The following is a 27,012-nucleotide window of genomic DNA, read 5'->3' as shown; positions in this document are numbered from 1 at the left end:
TGTGGAAGGGGATGCGGTGGAGCAATGTGAAGGAGGAAGCACAGCACTGTGGCTACCTGTTGGCAGCATGGCAGGCATATGTAGTGCCTCAGGGACTGAAGGGAGAACACCTGGAAACCAGCAACAGTGGGGGCAAGACTGCACCACCCTGACAGTCTGCACAAAAGGTCTAGCATGAGAGGCTGGTAAACACAGCCAGTACTCATCAACTGGCATTATGGCCAAGGCTCCTCCTTCAATACAAGGCACTGTGGGGGAAAAACAATTTGGTAATAACAGCCATTCGATCAAAGGATCAATTAAGCTTCAAGGAACTAGTGTGACTCCCTATTCAGTCTCAAAGAGCATGACTTACTGGTTTAAGAGTTAACTAACAAGTGCAGTTAGATGTCCTGCTGGAAAAATAACATACAATCACTTTTAATCGCAATCTCATTTTATCTGCATGAACTTAGCAAAGATGGTGACAGAACACAATAACTGGCTGTCTAAATGAAAACCACGGTTCTGAGAATCCCCCTCCTCCAACATACCCACTAGAACAAATACCAGAAAATGTATCCTCATGCTGAAAAGCCACATACTCCCTCCACCAATGTTTACAATCAGTTCCTTACTGAAGTTCTGTATCTAACCTGGGGTCTCCTGGTTCAAGCTTAAAGTCAAATTGTATCAACCAGTGCACAGATTTTACCAAAAAAGCTCTGAATGAACCTCACCATTTTAAAGCACTGTAGGTAAAATTGGTAAGACACAGGCAATTGAAGCATTCAGTTGACCTTAGAATGAAACATTATGAGGCTGAGCTCAGTGGCTCATGCCTGTAATCCCGGCACTTTGGGAGGCTGAAGCGGGGGCGTTGCCTGAGCTCAGGAGTTCATCACTCGCCTGGGCAACACGGTGAAACGCTGTCTCTACTAAAATACAAAAAAAAAATTAGCCGGGCGTGGAGGCATGCACCTGTCATCCCAGCTATTCGGGAGGCTGAGGTAGGAGAATTGCTTTAACCCAGGAGGTGGATGTTGCAGTGAGCCGAGATCGTGCCACTGCACTCTAGCCTGGGCGACAGAGTGAGACTCCATTTCAAAAAAAAAAAAAGAAAAAAAAAAGAAAGAAACATTATGTTTTAAAATTTTAACCGAACTTAAAATTGAAAGTGCTATCATTCCGTTCCATGTAAATGGTACCTCACTTAAAATAAAAATAAGATAGAAGGTAGAAGACAGCTCCCCCAGACAGCGTAAGAAGGTAGCAGAGAGATGGGATAAGGAAAGGAGAGAAATGCCCCCATTCTTTTCCAATTACAATTACTAGAAATTATGTCGGCTGACTGTGGTGGCTGCTACAGAGGTTCTCAAACTTTTTCATCTCAGGACTCCTTTACAATCTTAAACCAGAGCTTTAAAACTGAGACTCCAAAGAGCTTGTTAATGTGGGTTTTATCTATTTATTATATTAGAAATTAAAACTAGGAAGAAACTTAAAATATTAACAAATTTAAGAATAATATATTTATTAAATGTTAACATGAGTGTTTTTATTTAAAATTTTTTTTAAATTGGTGAGAAGAATGGCACTGCTTTGTATCTTTGCAATTCTCTTTAATGTCTGACAACAAAAGACAGCTCGTATCTGTTTTTCCATTCAATCTGTTGCCACATCACCTGTCATGTAACCTCTGGAAAACTTCACAGTTTACATGCAAGAGAATTAAAGTGAAAAGGGCAGCTGGGCGCGGTGGCTCACACCTGTAATCCCACCACTTTGGGAGGCCGAGGTGGGAGGATCACGAGGTCAGGAGATAGAGACCATCCTGGCTAACACGGCGAAACCCCGTCTCTACTACAAATATAGAAAATTAGCCAGGCGTGGTGGCGGGCGCCTGTAATCCCAGCTACTCGGGAGGCTGAGGCAGAAGAAAGGCATAAAGCCAGGAGGCAGAGCTCCCAGTGAGCCAAGATCGCACCACTGCACTCCAGCCTGGGAAACAAAGCGAGACTCCATCTCAAAAAAAAAAAAAAAAGGGCAAACAGTATCTTAGTATTATGAAAATAATTCTGACCTTAAAGTATGCCAAAAGGGCCTCATATACTTTGAGAATCACTGCTACAGAATATGAGTAGATGACCTGCAGGCATTCGTCACTTGTTGGCAAGGCTTACACATTGGATAGTCTTCCTTTTCTTCCACCTGCCTGTCATAGTAATCCAATCCCTTTCCCCAGCCCCACTCCTACTAAAACACTGCTCCAGGCTCCCCCGAAAAGGGCATAATACAGAAAGCAATTCAACTGTGGCAGTCTTTTAAAATCCTGACTTTCCCCCCAAACTTAGTTTCTATCCTTTGCCAGATTTGTACTTTTTCCCCCCTACCATTATAGATGGCTCTGGTGCAGAAATAACCTGCGTTAAAATACTTGCTCTACCACTCACAAGGCCAGGTGACTTGGACCAATCACCTAATCCTTAACGAAGCTAACAGGTTCCTGACCTCATCAAATGGCTGAGTTTAAGAAAGATAATGCATGTTAGCATAGTGGCTGGTAGGAATTAATCCCTTTAAGTTACTAATTCCTCACCTCCTGAAGAAGGGAAATTGCCTGGAACTAAGTCAAGAAGTGCTGGAATGTATTTTACTGGTGTCCTCCGCTGAGTTTCCCTGCGTCAATCTCCACTATTTTGAAATGTCCTCTTCCTAACAAATCTTGATCCAGCACACAGACAAGACTAGCATGATGTTACATTATTTCTATTCAATGTACAAACATATTACCCTTCCACAGCATTCCCTTGGAGGCTGGTGGCTTCTTTAACCAACACTCTAAGAGATTCCAACACAAAAGGCCCATTTTATCCATCAAGTCTCTCTTCAGTTCCCAATATTCTCCTTTTCTTTCTTACAACTCCAATAACACATGTAGCCACAGCACTTAGCACAGACATTGTTACACTACCTGGGATGTCCTCTCTTCTCCACTCCAACCCCTTCATGCCCTTCAAGCTTAAATTAGAAGCCTTTACTTAACAGCCCTTGTGATATAGTTTGGCTGTGTCCCCACCCAAACTGAGTTCCCACATGTTGTGGGAGGGACCTGGTGGGAGGTCATTGAATCATGGGGGCAGATATTCCCTGTGCTGTTCTTGTGATAGCGAATGAGTCTCATGAAATCTGATGGTATTATAACAGGAAGTTTCCCTGCCCAATCTCTCTCTTTGCCTTTGTCACCATCCACATTAAGATGTGGCTTGCTCCTCCTTGCCTTCCTCCATGATTGTGAGGCCTCCCCAGCCATGTGGAACTGTGAGTCATTAAACCCCTTTCTTTTGAAAATTGCCCAGTCTTGGGTATGTCTTTATCAGCAGTGTGAAAGTGGACTAATACATCTTGAGTTGGGTGTTCCTCCTCTGAGATCCCCCTGCCACCATCACACGATCCCATCAATTCTGCAAGGGTGGGTATCCTGTCTTTCATCTCTGTGGCCCGACTTTGGGAGCACTACCACCTCACTAGGGGCCAGTCTAATCTTAATGGAACCACCACCATATACGTGGTCTATTGTTGATCTCATGTGTAACACATGATTGACCTTATACAGTGCATGACTGTATTCTGGTAAATGATTTATGAAAAAGAGATTACATTTCAAATGCCTCCTTCAAAGAGCCTCCCCTTAACCCTTCTTCTCAGGCAGCACTTCAACCTCTATCCAAGCAACTCTTCTTCAGAGCTATCATCATTAACAGGAATATGTTGTCTTTCTCTACGATAGGGTGAACGATAGTTCTCCAATGTCAAAGTCTGGATCCCTAGAACCAGTGACTATGTTACGTGTAAAGAGTGATTAAGGTTCTAGAGAGAGATTTTCCAGGATTATCCCACTAGGCCCAATGTAATCACAGGTGTTATAAGAAAGAGGCAGAGGGAGACTTGATTATAGTACTAGGAGATGTGAGGACAGAAGCAAGAGGTTGCATTGCCAGCTTTGAAAATAGAGGAAGTGGCCAGGCGCGGTGGCTCACGCCTGTAATCCCAGCACTTTGGGAGGCCCAGGCAGGCAGATCACGAGGTCAGGAGATCGAGACCATCCTGGCCAACATGGTGAAACTCCGTCTCCACTAAAAATACAAAAAATTAGCCAGGTGTGGTGGCGGACGCCTGTAGTCCCAGCTACTCAGGAGGCTGAGCCAGGAGAATGGCGTGAACCCAGGAGGCAGAGCTTGTAGTGAGCTGAGATTGTGCTACTGCACTCCAGCCTGGGTGACAGGGCGAGACTCCGTCTCAAAAAAAAAAGAAAAGAAAATAGAGGAAGTGACAGATTGTGGGCCAGGGAATGCAGGTAGGCTTTGGAAGCTGAAAAAGGCAAGGGAACAGATTCTGCCTCAGAGCTTCCAGAAGGAACCAGACCTATTGATAACTGGATTTTAGCATCCAACTTCCACAACTGTAAAATAGTGTTATTTAAAACCACTAAATGTTTGGTAATTTGTTAGAGCAGCAAAAGGAAACTAATATACCCACTAAAACATGAAATCATGAAAGGTGGGCAGTTTTCTGTCCACCATTTTTCAACCAGTTCCTAGAACAGTGACTGGCAAAATGGGCATTCAAACAGTTGTGGAATAAATTAATTACCAAACACTTGGTAATGCATTCTCCAGGACAAGGGTCTAAAAAGCATGACAAATGGTCAGAGACTTAAAGGAAAGTAAATGAACCATTACAGAGATATCACTATGGAGGGAGGTGGCATTATGGAATTTGCTGACTCTGAACTAGAGAGTGAGGCACTAACATGAGAGTCTACAATGAGAAAAGTTTTTTTTATACATTATCTCAAAGTCTTCCAGTCAGATGTTTATTCCCATTTCATATAGTATAGAGGCCCTCAGAGAAAGAAACTTGCCCACGAGCCAAGAATTGAGCCCACGTTCAATTTCAGAGATTACAAACCTCTTGCTTTTCCAACTATACTACATACCATAATTCATATCTCAAAGTACTTATCACAAACATTTTCTACTTTGATTCTTACTGTAAACTTAAGAGGCATTATTCCCACTTGGCAAATGAAAAACCTGTTTACAGGTTAAATAATAATTTATCCAAAGTACATAACTAGAATGTTATAGAATGAGGATCTGATCCCAGATCCTTTGACCAGCAAGTGGTTCTACCATTCAATAAAGTTCTATTATTTAAAAATATTCTCAAAATATTTTTAAAATATTTCTTAAAAATATTGTCCTAGGCTGGGCGTGGTGGCTCACACCTGTAATTCCCAACACTTTGGGAGGCCAAGGCAGGAGGATTGCTTAAGTCTGGGAGTTCAAGACCAGCCTGGGCAACATAATGAGACCTTCTCTCTTCCGAAACAAAAAAAATAGCTGAGTGTGGAGGCATGCAGCTGTAGTCCCAGCTACTCGGGAGGCTGAGGCAGGAGACTTACTTGAGTCCGCGAGATCAAGGCGACTGCAGTAAGCCAGGATTGTGCTCTGGGCAACAGAGCAAGACCCTGTCTCATTAAAAAAAAAAAAAATTCTCCTACATTTCAGCTAACTGAACCTGCAAAATTTAAAGTACCCTAGGCCGGGCGTGGTGGCTCACACCTGGAATCCCAGCACTTTGGGTGGCCAAAGCAGGCGAATCACGAGGTCAGAAGTTCAAGACCAGCCTGGCCAATATAGTGAAACCCTGTCTCTACTAAAAGTACAAAAATCATCCAGGCGTGGTGGCGGGTGCCTGTAATCCCAGTTACGCGGGAGGCTGAGGCAGGAGAATCACTTGAACCCAGGAGGTGGAGGTTGCAGTAAGCCGAGATTGTGCCATTGCATTCCAGCCTGGGCAACGAGTGAAAACTCTGTCTCCAAAACATTAAATAAAGTTCTCTATATTAGCAAGAAACAAGCAGATTTACAGTTTGATTCTTAATCTCTATAAATTTTTAATTTCCTTTTTGCTTCAAGGTAAGCAGTCACTTTAATTTCAAAATTTCAAAAATGATGAGGCAATCCATCACGCCTCATCATTTCACTGGTGTCATGCCAACCAGTACAAATAGAAACAGTAGTGGTCAACTTCGTATTTTAACAGCTATTAGCTTTAGAGAAGACCCAAAAAATTACCTCTCCTAAGCCTCCAGATGATCTATTAATGCTTTTAAATCATCACTGTCAAATACTCCTAGTAAAGACACGAAGCATTCAACAGAGCAACTGATTGTCAGTAAAGTACCGGGGCGGGATCTGTTTGCTGTCATTAAGAGTACTTTTTCTTCCAACAGCAGATCTCTGCAAAACCCAAGGAAATTGGTTGGTAGAGACATGCTGGAAATGAGGATTACTGAGATCAAATGATACTTCCATGACTGCTACTATAAATCAAAGGATACTAGACACTAGCAACGGTGAGCGCTCTTTAGTATGTGAAAGGAGGAACTAATTTAGAAAATAATTGGCCAAGTTTCATAAGAAAGTTCTATTTTTGCTAAAACCACTACTGTATTATTGGTGAAGAACCTCATCCCCATACATGAAAGATCCTTCCTCTCAGTCTTGGTATCATTTGTTGAGTCTTTGGATTTCCCTTTCCTGTACTACTAGACTTACTAGGAAAGTTTGCCACTGCTATGCACAACAGATGCCTAAACATTTGCCAAATTATTGTTTAATGGCAAAATTCCACGACTACCAAAACTTAAGCTCCTATAAGGATCAAAGGAAAGAAAGTTTATGGGCATGCTTACTGCACCTTCTCAAGTTGTTTTCCTAATGACCCAAACTTTTGGCAATAATCTCCAAATAAGGTTGTAATTTATATTCTTAAAACAACTGCAAGCAACAGAAAGAAAAAAGCCTTTATGGCTTTACACTAAGTGAAGAACATCTAGATAAACTAACATGTTTTAGTTTCAAGCAGGGTCAGTTTCCTGGCATTTAAAACCCTACTAAGAAATGCAAAATTTGGCTCACACTTGTAATCCCAGCACTTTGGGAGGCCGAGGCAGGTATTTGCTAGGTGTGATGGCACGCACCTGTAATCCCGGCTACTTGGGAGGCTGAGGCACAAGAACTGCCTGAACCCCAGAGGCAGAGGTTGTAGTGGGCCAAGATCGCTCCACTGCACCCCAGCCTGGGCAACAAGAGTGACACTTGTCTCAAAGAAAAAAAAAAGATAAAAATGCAAAATTAAAGTGGGACAAATATTCAAAGTTGTTACATGATGAAACAGTGCAGATTCTGAAGGACATTCTATGTACTAACAAAGACCACAAAGGGACACTAGGGGCCAGAGAAGAAATTCAGTAGATAAAAACTACAACTGGATAGCAAAAGATTTTGTGTTCAACGTATAATAGTTAGACAAAAATATCTTCTGAGGATACTAATAGATGAAGTTATTCAATTGTTGCCCAGCTTAACAATCAAATATAACAGTTTTTCCATAAATCTAATGGTCCTCTCGTGCCTAACTTCTAACAATTCCATGCATTTGACCTTGCTATTCTCCTGCCTAGAAGGCCTTTTCCTTCTCCGTGTTTCTACTCAACTTTCAGCCCTTAGCTGACACCTCAACTTCTACAGCAGAGACACTACTTTTGCTGAGTCTAATAACAGAAACTGTTGAGAATATGGATACTCCCTCATAAATCCTGTCTTCTTTGCAATGACTTTTTTATTCTTAATGTTGCATATTAACTGCCTTACAGACAAGTTGTTGTTGTTTGTTTGCTTTTTTTTCCACTTTTGTTTTTTACCCACTCTTTCCCCAACGTGGTTAGGAACTCTTTCTGGGATTCTCTTGGTTCTCTATGACAGAGAAAGCAATGTATCACAGAGCATCATAATTGATTTTCGTAAATTATTATGTTTTGCAAATTATCAAATATCCCTTAATTTGGTATCCAAAACTTGTTTTTGTTAATAGTCTTAAAGGGCATTCAATAAAACGCTCCCATAAATATGCCAACGAATTTTTTTTAATAAGAGAAGATCATGACCTTATAAATTACTAAGAAAAATATGCTGCACAGTAAAACAATGTCTGATGTTCTTGAAGATACTTTTTCACTTTACAAGACATACAATATGTGCTTCAGTTTACATTTGACTCTCCATTTGAGATAACTTCAGAAAAACACACAAAAAGGATCCTATACTAAGAAATCTTTAGTATGAGGAGTATGTAATCATAGCCTCAGAAATTTCAAAAGCTGCCACAATGTTTTTCCACTCCTGTAAAGTCAAAGATATGACTCCCTGTTTCCTACCATGGCAACTGGAATCATTTCCCTCACCCATTTGGTTAACATTCATCGGCTCTAATATTGGCAGCCTGTCTTCATCAAGCCTTATTCTTGCAAAACCATCTCTTACAATAAAAGAAACATAAAATATATTCTCCACAGTACGAGAAAAAGAGTTTGGATCAATCACAAACTCAAAATAGGACACAGGAGTATCAGGATACTTTCGAAAGTAGGTTTGCAACAATCCCAAAATCCTTTCTACGTTTTTTTCTGTCGCTTCTGGATAACTACTCAGGTCCAGCTTCCGCAACTTTGTAGGCATATTCCCATTTTCCTCCATCTTGCGAACTTTTTTCTGGTGTTCAAGTCGGGGCTTTGGTGCAGAAGGTTCTAGTTTGAATGAACCAAAAACAAAATGGAATGTCTCAGCTTTTACCATCCAGGATGTTGCTTCCTTTTCCATTGCCTTCCAGAAGGAAAGAGCTATGTTATCATCACAATCACTCAAGTCGTCAGGCTCGCCTTCCATCCAATTCAGACCCCCGAACAGAAACAGAAAGTCACAAAATGCTAACTGATTAAAGAAGTTCAGGTCAGAGTTTAACTGCTTTGCCTTTTCTTTACCCAAGTCAGAAGCCATGACAAGAAACTGGGCGTCGAGGGCTGCTTCTCTGGTTCGGCTCACTCCATCAAACAGGACGTTGGCTTCCTCCAGAGCCTCGGTCAAGGAGTTGTTCGCCGAGTTCACGATGTCCTCCCGGTTCTGCCGCACGCAGTACATGAGCTGCCGGTACTGCCTGCGGATGCTGCGGCACTTCTCCTCGTCAGCGGTGAGCTCCAGGAGTTTTGGGTCTATGTCGGCATCCCCAGAGCTGAGGTCGTCGGAGCAGCCCGTGACCCTCACCGCCACATCCATCTTCATCGGCGCTCCCTCCGCCGCCGCCGGCTTCGCCGCGTACTCGCTACTAGGGATGACCACGAGCTGCTCCTCTCCTTTCTCGTCGTCTCCCTTGCGGGAAGCTTTTTCAACCGACATGCCGGCCACTGGTATCTCCGAGGTAACGGCCCTCCCAGCTTGTGGAAACTGGCGGCAGTTGGAGCCGCGGACGCCCGCCCATGCGCATTAGCGGCCCGGCCCGGCGCGACCCGCCCCCAGCACGCTCCGCGGGAAGACAGCCCCGCCCCGGCCCGGATGCACCACGACCCGAGGCGCTCGCTCATAGGCAAGCGCCGCGCTCCGAACACGCGCAATAATGGGCCCCGACCCCAAACGCGAGTTATGCCCGCTCAGGGCACAGCTGTTCTTTTTCAAAGCGTTTACCGACTGGATCACCTCACTTTAAAAAAAACACTTTTGGACAACTTGAGACAAAACTGTTGAGGACACTAAAGGTCCTGCGCTTTAAAACGATCGCTGCCATCATATACCGCAGTGAGGTCGACCGAGGGTTTTGTTTTTTTGTGAACTAAATCTGGCTGGACTGTAACCGCCGGTAAGGCCAAGGCCCGTGAAAAGCAGAAACTCCATTAAACAGGCTGAACTCTCAGTTCTTTTGCAAGGTGGTGTTTAGACTTATTATACAAATGTAAATCGGGTTAATTACTTTCACAGGTCCTCTTTAAAAACCAAACCCCCTCCATCACCCCATCCCGAAGATCTGTGGGGTCGGGGGAGCCTCCAGTATGCGTGCTAACCCCTGCAGGAAACTGAGTGCTCGCATTACTCAAGTGAACTTTGGTTCTCCACCATCCAGGAGTGGAAGAATAGAATGATGGGTAGAGATCTCTGCAAAAGAGCTATTTGCTTGTAAGCTTGCCAACATATAAAGGCCACCGACACTGAATGGGTAAGAACTCTGAACCCTAAAAGGTGAGCAAAGCTATGAAGATTTCAGAAACAATCTAAGGATATGAAAGCTTAATCTGTAAACTGGGTGACTAATCTGCGTTGGAAAATTTACCCATTGGATTTAATGGGGTCACTGGAAACTCAAGTGCAGTTAACCACAGGACTCCGCTTATCTGTCTCACCAGTAGCAAATAGCAAAGTATACTTAACAACTGTAATTAATACATCTGGTTTTTAAAGAGAACATGCACACAACCAAACCATGGGCATCAACAGCTTTTCAAACCTGCAGCAGGTGCACCTTAAAAAAAAGACACCCACAACTGCACCTGTCCAGTTTCACAGCACCAGGAAGTAAATTAGCCCTACCATCCTTTATGCAGATAGACTTGTTCGTATTTAGCATTAGCAGAAGGTTTTTTGCAAATGCATAAACAGCAAAATCTAGTAGTATTAAGTTACTCCAAAATCCTTATATTACCATTTGCCCCCAATTATTTTATTAACTAGGGGTAATTCAGGGAAATACATGCATTTTTCAAAACACCATGCATTACGGTTAGTTGTACGTATATATGATCCTATGCTATTAGATTGTCGGCTTCTCAAAAACAAAAGCTGGGTTTTACATCTTCCAAACATAGCTGTTTTTACATGGATGCACTTATGTACTGAATGTATAAATTAAAATAGATTTAAAACTGTCCCAGCATCTACTGTAAGTTTTTTGGCAGCAAAGATTAAGTTCACAGATTCGTGGAAGTAATCCTATACACTGAAAGGAAAAGTTGACTGCTCTTCAGAAAAAGTTCTTATCCCTCTTCTGAAATAAAGAAACAATGAGAGATAGGTAAGTTGAGACCCAGGATCATTAAAGGATCATATCTTTCCCAAGTCTGGCCAATTACAAACCAGTATTTAAACTTGTTTTAAATCTTAGGTGAAAATACAGCTAAGAATGCCAAGACCCAAATCCAAAAAAGTCTGCTTTTACAGTGAACGATATTCTTAGGAGTTGCTCACATCCACTTTAAATTCAACAATAGCTATTTACGAAGACAAGCCAACCCTTCCCACCCTATGGTGCCTATTTTCTCCAGGCTCCGAGGAAGGAAAATAGGCTGACACCAATTTGCTAATAAAGAACCTTTCATCTAAGAATTTCAAAATGCCTTAGAAAACTATATTCTCCCAACCTACTTATAAAGTATTACTAATACCATTTACAGGGATTTCTCAGGAGATAACAGCCCACACAATTTGCTCAGAGCAACAGAGCATATCAAGGCAAGCATTATTAAGTTGTGATTTACAGTGCTGAGTGCATTCTATGCTAGATCTCCAAGTACGTTATTAACATGTAACTTAGATCATCCTAAGAAAGGCAGACTTGCATCATATTCCACCTTAAAACTCTGCCTTTAGGCCGGGCGCGGTGGCTCACGCCTGTAATCCCAGCACTTTGGGAGGCCGAGGCGGGCGGATCACAAGGTCAGGAGATCGAGACCACGGTGAAACCCCGTCTCTACTAAAAATACAAAAAATTAGGCGGGCGCGGTGGCGGGCGCCTGTAGTCCCAGCTACTCAGGAGGCTGAGGCAGGAGAATGGCGTAAACCCAGGAGGCGGAGCTTGCATGAGCCGAGATCGCGCCACTGCACTCCAGCCTGGGCGACAGAGCGAGACTCCGTCTCAAAAAAAAAAAAAAAAAAAAAAAAAAAAAAACTCTGCCTTTAGGCTGGGCGCAGTGGCTCACACTTGTAATCCCAGCACTTTGGGAGGCTGAGGTGGGTGGATCACCTGAGGTCAGGAGTTTGACACCAGTCTGATCAATATGGAGAAACCACGTCTCTACTAGAAATAGAATATTAGCTGGACGTGGTGGCACATGCCTGTAATCCCTGCTACTCAGGAGAATTGCTTGAACCTGGGAAGCGGAGGTTGCGGGTGAGCCAAGATGGCACCATTGCACTCCAGCCTGGGCAACAAGAGGGAAACAACTCCACAAAAAAAAAAAAAAAAAAAAAAAAATCTGCCTTTAGACATTTGCTACAAAGTGAAACAATCTCAAGTTTAATAATTTTCCCCAATCATATAAAGAATGGGATTTCCATGCTGGTTAATCTTTAAATCATTAAACAGTGATTTCCTAACCTAAGGTCCAAGTGCTACTAATAATTATTTAAATGAAGCTTAAAAAGAAGAAACTGCACTGCTGATAAATTTGTCTGTGACTAGGAATAGAGAGCAAGAAGTGCACTGGTACTTCACAGCAATCGATGGAGTCTACCTTATTCCCACAGTATAGACTAGTTCAGGCAGCCATAAGACTGAGTTGCCTCAGAGATAATTTAGCTCCCCTCTTCCCCCCTTTTCCTCTTTCTTCGCTCAAGAGTTGCTAGTCAGGGTTCAATACAACCCTCCATTTCCTTTCCTCTTTTCTTCAGTCTTTTCTCCTATATTTTCAGTTCCTTTTCTAGGAGTTTAGGTTAATTCCAAGCATTCTGAGCTCTTTTCCACAACCCATACTGCTCAATACAAACGTGACAGGGTGGATGACAAAGGTCACATGTCTCCCTGTAACCAAATAAAGGAAGAAGTCACATGGAGTCCACTATTTTTCTCCAGTGAGATTTTGCTGTAAGACTTATCTATAACAAATGGATTTTTAATAGACTTTTTGGAGCCAAAGCCAGGAATCAGTCAAGTTTGAGTCCCACACACTAACATACACACTTATCCTATCAGCTACCTCCCTAAACTTTTCTATTCCTTCTTTCATAGCAGCTTTTCTTCCTTCATACCACCAGGGCATCTGTTTAATATTGAGTTGTGAAGACATGTGGTAAAAGTCCTAGTTTGATTTGCCAGAGTTAGCAGGACATTAGGTATAGTTTCTCTTCCATCTTAATTTTTTTTTTTTTTGGGGACGGAGTCTTGCTCGTCGCCCAGGCTGGAGTGCAATGGCATGATCTCAGCTCACTGCAACCTATACCTCCCGGATTCAAATAATTCTCCTGCCTCAGCCTCCCAAGTAGCTGGGATTACAGGCGCGAGCCACCACACCAGGCTAATTTTTGTATTTTTAGTAGAGATGGGGTTTCAGCAAGTTGACCAGGCTGGTCTCGAACTGCTGATCTTGTGATCCGCCCGCCTCAGCCTCCCAAAGTGTTGGGATTACAGGCGTGAGCCACCATGCCTGGCAGTTTCTCTTTCATCTTAATTTTCTTTAAAGTTATGTTTGTGTGTACATATTTTGTGTTTTCTTTGTTTTTTATTATTAAAGGTGAACTTTGCTATGATAAGACAGATGTATTTTTTTAATGAAAATTTGTTTTTGAAAAGACCACAGACTGTGGGAGGGGACAATCTAGGTTCCAATCTTGACCTATTAGCTATTAGTATTATCTTAGCCAGCTTGCTTAACCTCTCAGCCTCCAGTGTCTTTATTTATAAGACAGGAATACTACTACAGTTGACCCTTGAAGGAAACAGCTTTGAACTGCACAGATCCACTTATACCAAAGCGATAAAAAATACAGCATTTACCCAGGTCTGCCTGCTCCTTAAAGAGGAAAAAGCTTGTGAGAAATAAAGAAATACCGTATTTGTGAGATGTGAAACCTGTGAATATGGAGAGCTGACTTTCCATATATGCTGGTTGCACAGGGCAGACTTTGGGACTTGAGTGTGTATGAATTTGGGTATACACAAGGGTCCTGGAACCAATCCCCTGAGGACACCAAGGGACAACTGTATTTATACCATATAATTACTATAGTGAATGAAAATTATGTAATGTATCTGACAGTGTTTTCAACTACTAAGTAGGTACTTAATAAATCAAACAATCCCAAAGATAGCAAATATTTAAAAACTATATACAAACCAGTAGTTTCACTTCTGAATGTTGCTTTAGGAACAGAAAAAATTTTTTTTTTTTTTTTTTTTTTTGAGACAGAGTCTCACTCTGTTGCCCAGGCTGGAGTGCAGTGGCCGGATCTCAGCTCACTGCAAGCTCCGCCTCCCGGGTTCACGCCATTCTCCTGCCTCAGCCTCCCGAGTAGCTGGGACTACAGGCACCCGCCACCTCGCCCGGCTAGTTTTTTGTATTTTTTTAGTAGAGACGGGGTTTCACCGTGTTAGCCAGGATGGTCTCGATCTCCTGACCTCATGATCCGCCCGTCTCGGCCTCCCAAAGTGCTGGGATTACAGGCTTGAGCCACCGCGCCCGGCCAGAAAAAAATTTTTTTTAATTTTTTTTGTTTATTTGTTTGAGGCGGAGTCTCACTCGATCGACCAAGCTAGAGTGCAATGGCGTGATCTTGACTCATTGCAACCTCCGCCTCCCGGGTTCAAGTGATTCTCCTGCCTCAGCCTCCCCAGTAGCTGGGATTACAGACATGCAAGCTAGAGTGCAATGGTGTGATCTCAACTCACTGCAACCTCTGCCTCCCGGGTTCAAGTGATTCTCCTGCCTCAGCCTCCCCAGTAGCTGGGATTACAGACGTGCAAGCTAGAGTGCAATGGTGTGATCTCGACTCACTGCAACCTCCGCCTCCCGGGTTCAAGTGATTCTCCTGCCTCAGCCTCCCCAATAACTGGGATTACAGACGTGCGCCACCATGCCCAGCTAAGTTTTGTATTTTTAGTAGAGATGGGGTTTCTCCATGTTGGCCAGGCTAGTCTCAAACTCCTGATCTCATGATCCACCCGCCTCACCCTCCCAAAGTGCTGGGATTACAGGTGTGAGTCACTGCGCCTGGCCCCAGAAAAACATTTTTTTTTTTTTTTTTTTTTTTTTTTGAGACGGAGTCTCACGCTGTCGCCCAGGTTGGAGTGCAGTGGCGCGATCTCGGCTCACTGCAAGCTCTGCCTCCTGGGTTCACGCCATTCTCCTGCCTCAGCCTCCTGAGTAGCTGGGACTACAGGCGCCCGCCACCGCGCCCGGCTAATTTTTTGTATTTTTAGTAGAGACGGGGTTTCACTGTGGTCTCGATCTCCTGACCTTGTGATCCGCCCGCCTCGGCCTCCCAAAGTGCTGGGATTACAGGCGTGAGCCACCGCGCCCGGCTCAGAAAAACATTTTTAAAGGTTAAATCAGTAAGGAGGAACACAGGAATATATTCCACTATAACAAATACCAGTGAAAAGAAATTTGCCATATAACAAAATTTTAAAAACCTACTAAGGCTTCAACTATTCAAAGTGTGTAACACTTAGAAGGGTAAGTAACACTTAGAAGGGTAAACCTCTGTACCAGACATTCTGAAGCAGATCCACAGTTTGAGTTTATATGCAAAATTACTTATGTGCATTTTTCTCAGGAATAGCTCCTTAGATTTCAGCAGATTCTTTTAAGTCTAGTATCCAAAAGAGCCTTTGAATAACTGCTTTATTCAAATAAGAGGGCATTATCATTAGAGAAGTAAAAGAGGCTCACTAAATAATCTGGACTCACTCATTTGAAATACTTTGGAGTAGATAAAATCTCCACCCTTGCTCTATGGTCAAATCATATACTTAATGACACTTTAAAAACCCAGTGCTGGTTGACTCGCCAAGCCTCAAGAATATAAACAAGGGTGTGAGATGAAAAGAACAACTTTTCAGGTTATAAGAGCCTCCACAACACCTCAAAAGACAGCAATGACTAGGTGTGTTATTTTGATAGACAGGGAGGTAAGAAGCACTGGGTGTGTGGCTACTAAAGGATGCAGCATTCAAGAAACTCCACGCAGGGATCAAATGAAAAATGTCGGCCGGGCGCGGTGGCTCAAGCCTGTAATCCCAGCACTTTGGGAGGCCGAGACGGGCGGATCACGAGGTCAGGAGATCGAGACCATCCTGGCTAACACAATGAAACCCCGTCTCCACTAAAAATACAAAAAAATTAGCCGGGCGTGGTGGCGGCGCCTTTAGTCCCAGCTACTCGGGAGGCTGAGGCAGGAGAATGGCGGGAACCCGGGAGGCGGAGCTTGCAGTGAGCCGAGATCGCGCCACTGCACTCCAGCCTGGGCGACAGAGCGAGACTCCGCCTCAAAAAAAAAAAAAAAAAAAAAAAAAGAAAAAGAAAAATGTCTGATTAGTTGTCACTTACTTTCTCAGCAATTGTAACATAAGTCTATCAGATGTCTCACTCTGCCATATAGAGTGGTTGTCATCATTAAAAACAAAATCAGGCCGGGTGTGGTGGCTCACACCTGTAATCTCAGCACTTTGGGAGCTGAGGCAGGCAGCTCACAAGAGGTCGGGAGTTCGAGACCAGTCTGACCAACAGAGAGAAACCCTGTCTCTACTAAAAATACAAAATTAGCTGGGCATGGTGGCGCACGCCTATAATCCCAGCTACTCAAGAGACTAAGGCAGGAGAAGTGCTTGAACCAGGGAGGCGGAGGTTGCAGTGAACTGAGATCACACCACTGCACTCCAGCCTGGGGGACAGAGAGAGACTCCATTTCAAAAAATAAATAAATAAATATAAATTTATTTGTCAACAAGTTTGTATATTACCTTTTTTTTTTTTTTTTGAGATGGAGTTTCGCTCTTGTTGCCCAGGCTGAAGTGCAATGGCATGATCTCTGCTCACCGCAACCTCCACCTCCCAGGTTCAAGCGATTCTCCTGCCTCAGCCTCCTGAGTAGCTGGGATTACAGGCGCCCACCACCACACCCAGCTAATTTTTTGTATTTTTAGTAGAGAAGGGGTTTCACCATGTTAGCCAGGTTGGTCTCAAACTCCTGACCTCAAGTGATCTGCCCTCCTCAGTCTCTCAAAGTGCTGGGATTACAGGCATAAGCTACCACGCCCAGCCTGACAAATGAATTTTTAAATAAGTACATTGCTCTACAGACTTGTGTTAGAGATTACAAAGATAGTGCCTAGCCCGATGTCAACACAGACGCTCAATAAATACTAGCTAAATAGATGTGAAGTGACTTTCTTCCCAACTGACCTGGACACACCTGCATAAAATGCTGAAGGCAGACAATGTTGCTGTCATACAGCTTTTAATTCTGAACTGCTTTCCAATATGCTGCCTAGAATCTCTTCTGAACAACCTAGAGCGTGGTTCCTGATAGCCCATCTTCAATAAAATCAGATACCTTAGAGCTAAATCCTTTAAGTGAGTCTCTTCTGGCCCTACCACCATCTATATTTACTCAATACATATTTACTGAATGCACACTAGGTGTTAAAAAATAAGCCTAGGTCAACAAAAAGCCTTTTGTAAAGACCTACTCTTACAAAAAATTTAAAAATTGGCCAGGTGTGGTGGTATATGCCTGTATTCCCAGATACTCAGGAGGCTGAGGCAAGAGGATTGCTTGAGCCCAGGAGGGTTGAGGCTGCAGCGAGCCATGATAGTGCCACTGCACTCCAGCCTGGGTGAGAGCGAGACCTTGCCTCTAAAGAAATTTTTTTCAATATATGGGAGATACTAAAATGTATCATTGTTCTCCTAAAGAAAAGTACAAGTAGGCACAGAAGAATGAAATTCCATTCAGCAAGCATGTAATGAATGAACACCTACCATAAGCCAGCACTATGCTAGGAATACCAAGATTTGCATGGGCCTGACCCTGAATCATGAGCACACCACAGCATCTCATCAAGGACACAAACATGTATCTCAATAGCAACAACATAAAGCCAAGTGCCAGAAGTATGAGTACACGAGAGTGAGCTTTGCAGGCAAACAGGTCTGGGTTCCAGTCCTGACTCTGCCACTTAACTAGCTTGTAATCTAGGCATGCTCCTTAAATTCTCAAGGCCTTTATTTTCTCATCTGTAAACCCGGATAATACCACCTCCTTCACAGGACTGCTGTGAGGATTTAATCACTAAATATTACAGTATTTAGAGTCTAGCACATAATAGGCATCCAACAAATAAACATTATAATCATTAACAGGCAAATTTGCTTAGATATCTGCTGGGCTCTAACATATGCCTGGGACCACAGGCATAAAGAATAAGACTAGCTCTCTGACCTTGATATGTAAGCCAAAAAATTATCATTGGCAGGATTCCTCCTTTTCCAAAAATAAAGATTTATAGGAGTGCCGTGGGAACAGAGGAGGAAAGGAATGGTAAACTTTGGCCTTGTATTCTGAACAGGCAGGCAGTTGGAAAAGTGGGTTGGGTTAGGGAAGAGAAGATAGGTGTTGAAATAAAGAATAGAAGTGAGGAGGAAAACTGTAGGGAGAAATATTTTAGCTGCAATGGTATTCCCAGGAGCCTCCAGTAAGTGAGGGAGCAGAGCAGGAGATAACCAGAAAAGCAGGTTAGGGCTAGACCCTAGAGGGCATTGAATACCAAGCTAAGGAGCTCCCACTTCATTCTGGATGCAGATCTGGGGCCAGTGAGTAGCAATCAGGAAGATGACTGGCAATGGGAGCTGGAAGAGGAGGGAGATCAGAAGTGGGAGGCCAGTTAAAGACTGATGAAATGGTCCAGGCAAAAGTAACTAGGGGCAAGAAGGTGATGCCTAGAATAGTCAGGCGCTGGTGAGTAAACAGAAGTGACAGGAAATCTGAAGCCTATACCACCAGAATTTCAATGCTACTGTTAAAGAACAGATACACAGCAAAAAAACAGGTTTGTGTTTACACCTGGTAGAAGTAGGAGGAACTCAACTCTACAACCAGTAAAATTCTACATTTATTTGCAGTTCTAACAGTCTAAGACTCTTTTAAATCTTGGTAGTCCTCACCCCTTACTTCCTTTTAATGTACGCCAGAGAATCTGTCACTTCCCTCATCTTCAAAGCAATCCTCCACTCCTCCTCAGGCCTCAACTTTAATCAAGCCAAAAGCAGATACATTACTAATGCCTCCAAAAAGAAGGGATTATTTCAGAGGAAAGAAACAAAATAAATTGCGTTTTCTGTCAAGTTGTGGTAGCCTCTGAAGTTAAGAATAGTTAAGAAAGGGGATGGTTGGAGAGTTATTCAATTACCACTCATGTCCTGATGTCTGTTTCTGGTAACTAGAAGTTAGACTTGAAAGGAGACCTGGCTGGGCGCAGTGGCTCTCATGCCTATAATCTCAGCACTTGGGAGGCCAAGGTAGGCAGACGGCTTAAGCTCGCGAGTTTAAGACCAGCCTGGACAACATGGTGAAACCCCCAATATACAAAAAATACAAAAAAAATAAGCTGTAGTCCCAGCTACTTGGGAGGCTGAGGTGGGAGGATGGGTTAAGCCCAGGAGGTGGAGGGTGCAATGAGTCGATAATGCACCACTGCACTCCAGCCTGGGCAATAGAGCCAGACCTTGTCTCAAAACATGAAAGGAGACCTACCTTTGTCTCAGCATCTACCCCCTAAGACTGGAACATAGGGCCACCACAACTGTCTGCAAAATTCATCTGGATATTAATCCCACCTTGCTTTGTGCCTGTCATCCCTCCTAATATTGCCCTGAAGAAATTATTTAAGCCCCGAGTTGCCAGTTTTAGTCTTATCTCCCAGGATTACCTCAAACTACTAAGTCTTAACTATGTCTGACACTTGGTATTATACCAGTAAACACTTTTTCACTCACTCTGCTTCTCCTCTCAGTACCACCAATAGGCCTTTCTACAAGTGGTTTTAAAACCCTGGAATCCAGAGGGAGATGCTGATTTACATACAAAACAGGTTCCCTATAAGAATACTGGAACTTTTCTTTAAAAACCAAGATGTTCATGAAAGCCATATGTCTTTGAGCAGTAGGAACTCTATTCATAGTTCTTAGCCATCTTGGAGCTCCCTAGTTCCAACTTTATACATGGACATACAAAAGCCCTAGCCACAAACAGCTTGGTTCCCTATTTTTCTATTCATTGTTGAAGTGTTCAATAAAAGTGTTACTCCCCTATTGGGCTCCTATTTGCTGTTTTCTAACAAATATGTTTTGGGTATTAAAAGACTAGTCCTTTGTTTTCCGCAATTCTAATTATCTCATCAAATGATCTTGACAAAACTACCCTATGTACAATAATATTAAAGCGTCTCAAACTTGATATTTATCCTAAGAATTATTGGAGGGAGGTTATTTAAAACAAAACAAAAACAAAAAGGCAGGCTGGGCGTGGTGGCTCACACTGTAATCCCAGCTCTTTGGGAGGCTGAAGTGGGTGGGTCACCTGTGGTCAGGAGTTCGAGACCAGCCTGACCAACATGGTGAAACCCCATCTCTACTAAAAAAATACAAAATTAGCTGGGCATGGTGGCGCATGCCTGTAGTCCCAGCTACTTGGGAGGCTGAGGCAGGAGAACCACTTGAACCCAGGAGGTGGAGGTTGCAGTGAGCTGAGATCATGCCACTGCACTCCAGCTGGGGCAACAAGAGCAAAACTCCATCTCAAAAAAAAAGGGAGGGGGCAGATTCCTAGCTCTTTCCCGAGTCTACTTCAAAAGAACTTGAGTAAAGCCTGGGCATGCATGCTTAAGGAGTACTCCAGGGGATTCTGAGCAGGTGGTCTGGAGACTACACTTTTTTGGAACATTCTTCTGGAAAGCTTTCATCCTTTATCAAGGGAGACACCTAGGTTCACCAGCTTCTTCCAGCAGGATTCTTTCTCCCTTGTCTTCTATAGTACACTCGCTGTGAAAGCAGGGTAGGTTTTGCTGCTGTTGTTTATTCAGGGAAAAGGGGATGAGGAAGAAACAATATTAAAAGGAGAAAGGAAAATGTGGACATTTTGAAGAGCTCCCTCCATTATTTATGTTGCAATTAAAGTATGAAATCTTAACCTTCTTTTTAAGGTGTGGACTTTAGGACTATAAGCACCCAATTATCCACTAAATAAATGCCTTTCTCCACTGAAACCCAAAGCTCCTTTAAGGTTTTCAAAACCTACTATTTAGCCCCAAATGTGGGCAATAATTGGCTGAAAGTTCACAGATCTTTCAAACCAATAGTCCTTACCTTGCTTTTTCTCTTCTTCCATTTCTTAGCACTCATTAAGAAACAAAGATAGGGCTGGGCCCGGTGGCTCACACCTGTAATCCCAGCACTTTGGAAGGCTGAGGTGCGTGGATCACAGGGTGAAAAGTTCAAGACCAGCCTGGCCAACATGGTGAAACCTTGTCTCTACTAAAAATACAAAAATTAGCCAGGCACGGTGGCAAGTGCCTGTAATCCCAGCTACCCAGGAGGCTGATGCAGGACAATCACTTGAACCCAGGGGACAGAGGTTGCAGTGAGCCGAGATCGTGCCACTGAACTCCAGCCTGGGCAACAGAGTGAGACTCCTTCTCCAAAAAAAAAAAAAAAAAAAAAAAAAAAAAGGCTGGGCGTGGTGGCTCACACCTGTAATCCCAGCACTTTGGACCACAAAGTCAGGAGTTCGAGACCAGCCTGACCAACATGGTGAAACCCCATCTCTACTAAAAATACAAAAATTAGCCAGGTGTGGTGGCGTGTGCCTGTAATCCCAGCTACTGGGGAGGCTGAGGCAGGAAAATTGCTTGAACCCAGGAGGTAGAGGTTGGGGTGAACGGAGATCATGCCACTATACTCCAGCCTGAGCATCAGAGTGAGACTTTGTCTCAAAAAAAAAAAAAAAAAAAAAGACACAAAGTAGAGTAAGTTTACTTAAGAAATACGCTAAATGATTTCTTTTAAGTGTTCTTGGTGGTATGCTTTTCATTCATGGCACTATACCTCACTAAATGTCGTGACCTGCAGTCCCAGAACTTTAGAAGGCCGAGGCCGGATGATCGCTTGAGCCCAGGAGTTCAAGACCAGCCTGGACAACATAGTGAGACCTCCATCTCTAAAGAAAAAAAAAGTTTTCAATTAAAAAAAAAGAAAAAAACAGAACATCAGATCAAATCAATTGAGTTCCAAAGCTTATAAAAAGAGTGACTCATGGCCGGGCACGGTGGCTCACGCCTGTAATCCCAGCACTTTGGAAGGCCGAGGCGGGCGGATCACAAGGTCAGCAGATCGAGACCATGGTGAAACCCCGTCTCTACTAAAAATAGAAAAAATTAGCCGGGCGCAGTGGCGGGCGCCTGTAGTCCCAGCTACTCGGGAGGCTGAGGCCGGAGAATGGCGTGAACCCGGGAGGCGGAGCTTGCAGTGAGCCGAGATTGCGCCACTGCACTCCAGCCTGGGCGACAGAGCGAGACTCCGTCTCAAAAAAAAAAAAAAAAAAAAGAGTGACTCTTTTTACTCCCATTGCCATTAAAACCAGGAGCATCAGTAGGATTACATAAAGATCAAATTACTATATAACTTTATAAACTTATGGCATAGGTGAAGATAACAGAATAATCAGACAGGAAGAAATATACATATATATATAAAAATATATTTTTTGAGACATGGTCTCACTGTCACCTAGGCCAGGGTGCAGTGGCGCAATCTCAGCTCATTGCAACTTCCACCTCCCAGGTTCAAGCGATTCTCCAGCCTCAGCCTCAGTCCCAGAGTAGCTGGGATCACAGGCACGCACCACCAAGCCCTGGCTAATTTTTGTATTTCTAGTACAGACGGGGTTTCACCACGTTACCCAGGCTGGTCTGGAACTTCTGAGCTCAAGGCGATTTACCTGTCTCGGCCTCCCAAGGTGCTGGGATTACAAGTGTGAGCCACCCGCCCAGCCAGGAAGGAATATTAATATAATAGACCATTGTCTCCTTTTACCTGCAAACTAAAGATCTGAGTAACACAATATATTTTAACTAAAGCTAAAAGCCTCTGTATTTCCATTAATTATTTTCCATTAATTTGCTGTTTGAAGTCTCGATCCATTCCCTATAACGATTTGTCAAAAATAAATACTTTTAGAAGAAAAGGTAATAAATAAAAATTCAATTATTAGTATTTTTCCTAAGGCTGCAACACATCTAAATATATTTTTACATTTAACGCAGTCCTCACTCAGGTTTACTTCTAAGAAGGCAATGTTTTCGTTTCTTAAAAATTACAGAGATATAAATGAATAAGGACAAAAATCACATAGATCATGGTGATGGGATTACGGGAGGTTTTCTAACCTGGTAATCTACCACAGGTGAGATTTAAAAAAAGAAAAAACAAAATGCACCCAGCCTCCAAGCATTTTTCCAACACTGTAAGTTATAAATCCCTCAGTGGCTGTAACTCCTCAGTGGCATAGGTCTAAGGAAGGATTTCTATAGGCTCTCATAGGTCTAAGGAATGATTTCTACTGTTTGCTACCAGTCAAAGGGAAGACTTCTTCCTTTCCCTTCACCCAGCGGTTAACTCTGGGCTAAAAAACACACACCTGAAGGAAAACGAAGTCACCCCAAGAGCTTCCTGGTTGCTTCCTCCAGAGCCTGGGGTTTTCCGGTCCCCTACCCCTGAGAGAATTAAGAGGAAGATTACAGGGCCACCTTGATGAGAAAGATAAGCATTTCCTGATCCCCTTTTCTCAGGACTTCCCTAAACAACCAACATTTAGCAGATTACATTGCTGCTAAAAAATTTTATTTAGGGCCGGGCGCGGTGGCTCACGCCTGTGATCTCAGCACTTTGGGAGGCCGAGGCGGGCGGATCACGAGGTCAGGAGATCGAGACCATCCTGGCTAACACAGTGAAACCCCGTCTCCACTAAAATTACAAAAAAAATTAGCCGGGCGTGATGGTGGGCGCCAGTAGTCCCAGCTACTCGGGAGGCTGAGGCAGGAGAATGGCGTGAATCCGGGAGGTGGAGCTTGCAGTGAGCCGAGATCGGGCCACTGCACTTCAGTTTGGGCGACAGAGTGAGACTCCGTCGGGGGTGGGGGGGAATTTATTTACAACTGGGAGGGAAAGAGGAAGGGGAAATAGGAGAAAAAGGACATCTTTAAAAAGCTATTTTAAAAGATGAAAATCGTTAGAAATTTCAAGTTTCCCGGGATGTGAAATTTGTCCAACGTCTTATCAGCTTCGATTAACACATGCGCTAGCCCACAAGCGTTTTTTCGTCATTTCCCAGCGCTGCGTCCCGTATGGAGGGTCACATCCACGCCGGCTTTAAAGGCAGGCTGTGACCACGCTGGACTCAACGAGCTCATCCCCCATTTAAAAAGACACGTTACTCTCTCCTACCTTCAAGGTTGGACCATGGCCGCCTATCTTTCTCTGTTTCACAAACACAACGGGCAGATCGGTTTCCGCGGCCAATTCCGAGAGCGTTCCTTCCAGGGCCCGACCGTACTCTGTGGCACAAAAGCAGAGCGGGGCGTGTAAGGTGCTTCTTCCCCGCGGCCAGGCGGGAACTGCGCCGGAGGCGGGGCTTCCGTCCCGGCCCTGCAGGCACCGCGTGCCCTCGGGTGACTCCCTTGCAAGTTAGCATGACTTGCTGCATTTCTGACAAAGGCTAAAACTCACACTTAAGCTTGGAGTCTGACCCCGGCAAATCCGCAAACTGGCTGAAAACAGGGCCTCAAGGTTAGCTATAAACGTCAGAGTTCTAGTCAGAGTTAAATCATTGCACTGCTCTGCTAAAATTAAACGTCCTACTTTCCCGGTAAATCCCGAATTCAGAAAAGCTTCAAAAAAGAAGCTTAATACCCATTTATCTCAACTTTAACAAAACACCTCCCAATTTGATCTTGCTTTGAACTCTACATCTATTCTGAATGCCAAAATCCAACTTCCAATGTTTCCTTGACATTTGAAACCGTGGAGCAAAATAAAGAACACTCTGCCTATCTGCTGCTTTATTAAAAAGAATCCTGAACTATACATGACACTACAGATGAAACTAGGCACTAACGGTAAAATTTCACAAAGGGATGAACTCAGTGGAGCATAGAGATTCCACAGTTACACTGACATGAGGCCTATTCATGAGACATAAATCACACCAACATTCCAAAGTATAGCTGCTTATTTGGGAGGCCGAGGCGGGTGGATCATGAGGTCAGGAGTTCAAGACCAGCCTGGCCAAGATGGTGAAACCCTGTCTCTACCAAAAATACAAAAATTAGCCGGGCGCGGTGGCAGGTGCCTGTAATCCCAGCTACTCGGGAGGCTGAGGCAGGAGAATCGCTTGAACCCGGGGGGCGGAGGTTGCAGTGAGCCAAGACTGTGTCACTGCACTCCAGCCTGGGCAACAGAATGAGACTCCGTCTCCAAAAAAAAAAAAAAAAAAGGAGAGCTGCTTAATGGTAATAATGGTAGCTAATATATCTATACTGCTTCACATATATTAACATTTCATTTCAACTTCACAACCAGTCTACAAGTAGGTATTACCAGGCCCAACTTATAGACAGGGAAACAGGTACAGAAAAGCTAAGAAACTTGTCCAAGCTCAAGGAGCTACTCAACAGCAGAGGCAGGATTCAAACCCAGGCAATGTGGTTGACGGTCTTAATCACTATCCTGTACTGCCCGAGAGAGTGAGGAAGCCCTGGGGTCGTCGTCGCCGCCCCATTTAATAGTCTGTGTCCAGCTGGGCACGCCACTTGATCTTTCCGAGCCTTGCTTTCCCCACTTGTAAAAACATGGAGACCCCATGTGTTTTGACAGCGTCTCAGGATTTCTGATTAAATGGTGTGAAAATTCCTGGAGAAGTATTCTTACATAGTTATACTTTCTTAATGCTGTCAAGGATCTGTCGGTCCACTCAACACATTGTCATCTACATTTCAAGACTCAGGCTCTGTAAGAAACGATACAATACCCATTTTCTCCGCTGTTCTGCAAATTGTCTCTACAAAGAGCAAGAGGAAGGAAACCGCCAGCCTACAGGTGCCGGTCTCACCTACCACATGCTGACGCTTTGTGTGACCGGGTCGAAACCACACACGCCACGAAGCTGCCTGGGTTTGGAAAAGCCTCCCCGTCTGCTCAGACACGCCTTAAAATATCTCCCCTTCCCCGAGACGCACACCGCTCCCCACAGGCGCAATGCTGTAGTCCCCGCCGGCAGGCCGTCCCCCGCGTGCTCCCATCCCTGGGCTTGCGGCTTTGTCTGGTTTCACCCGACGCAGAGCTTACAAGAATTTGAGAATGATGAAGACATCAGGCACTCCTTCAGGACTCGACCACCTTTCGCTTCGCCGCAAATGCTGCACCGAAGGAAACTGAGGTGAAAGGGTTGCTGTTTCCTAATGGCTACGAGAAGCCACGCCCTGCGCCGAGCGGGCGGGCTAACTGCCAGAGTCAGAATGACAAAGCAGAAATCCACTCCTCGTGCAGCCCTGGCAGCCTATGCTAATTGGCTTAGCAAGCTGAGAGCTCCTAATTGGGTGACACCACATCCTCTGCCTGCTCATAGCCGCCCCCAACCTAAGAACAGAGCAAAAAAACAATTTAAGGCAATTCTGGAACCAAATTTGGAATAAGTGTGTTTTTAGTGAAGAAACTAGACTATGCCCTAAGGCAGTAGCTCCAGAACTTTGCTAGCTGTTGTCATCGCGTTAGGGTCTTTAGAATCCTAGTGCCTGGCTCCCACCCCTAGACATTCTGATGTCATTGGTGTGGAGTGTGACCTGGGCCTCTGCGTTTAAAAAAAAAAAAAAAAACTCCAAAGGTGATTTGAGTTGGCAGCAAAGTTTGGGACCCACTGCCCTAAGGTCATGGATTAGTCAGTTTGGTAATCCCCTAAAGGAAGTTATTAGGCTTTTGAAAAGAAACGTGGAGTTCACCCTGACTAATCCTGAAAAGAAATGACAAATTCTCAGGAACACACCCAACTTCCCCTGAGAGCACCTCTTCCTTACCAGACTCTGAGTTTAGTTTTTATTGTTTTAAGAAAAACTGAATGTCTTTTAACTCCAGCCGCACCCAGCCACCTGCTGCTACTAAGGTGAGCCATTCTCTCTCATGCTCCCCTTCTCTTAGTCATGTTCTTACTCAGCACCACGCACTAGCAGGGTATGCATATTTGCTGAATAAATACATAATAACTGACTGAATGAATGAATGAATGAATGAATGAATGAATGAATGAACGTCTTTCCCACTTC

The 27,012-nt window shown here is 43.9% G+C and overlaps 2 protein-coding genes across 3 annotated transcripts in view; both read right to left on the bottom strand.

Moving 5' to 3' along the window:
• TXNRD1 (thioredoxin reductase 1) overlaps positions 1-26,194 on the bottom strand; it is a 68,342-nt gene extending 42,148 nt beyond the window's left edge. The window contains 2 exon segments of one of the 2 annotated variants that reach the window (NM_001351765.2): positions 24,143-24,252; positions 26,042-26,194. The gene's annotated coding sequence lies outside the window, so the exon portion shown is untranslated. 2 annotated transcript variants of the gene reach the window in all.
• EID3 (EP300 interacting inhibitor of differentiation 3) lies at positions 7,960-12,117 on the bottom strand. Its single transcript, XM_015152627.3, has one exon. The coding sequence runs from the start codon at positions 9,279-9,281 to the stop codon at positions 8,166-8,168; it is 1,116 nt and encodes a 371-aa protein (XP_015008113.1). The 5' UTR covers positions 9,282-12,117; the 3' UTR covers positions 7,960-8,165.
• Positions 26,195-27,012: the final 818 nt, after the last annotated feature.

The sequence above is a fragment of the Macaca mulatta genome, chromosome 11 (genome assembly GCF_049350105.2).
Source record: "Macaca mulatta isolate MMU2019108-1 chromosome 11, T2T-MMU8v2.0, whole genome shotgun sequence".
Classification (NCBI taxonomy): Eukaryota; Metazoa; Chordata; class Mammalia; order Primates; family Cercopithecidae; genus Macaca; species Macaca mulatta.
This window is presented reverse-complemented; position numbering and strand designations above follow the sequence as displayed.

Excerpts from the sequence above, each read along its gene's own strand:
- EID3 (XM_015152627.3), bottom strand. The coding sequence starts at position 9,281 with ATGTCGGTTGAAAAAGCTTCCCGCAAGGGAGACGACGAGAAAGGAGAG.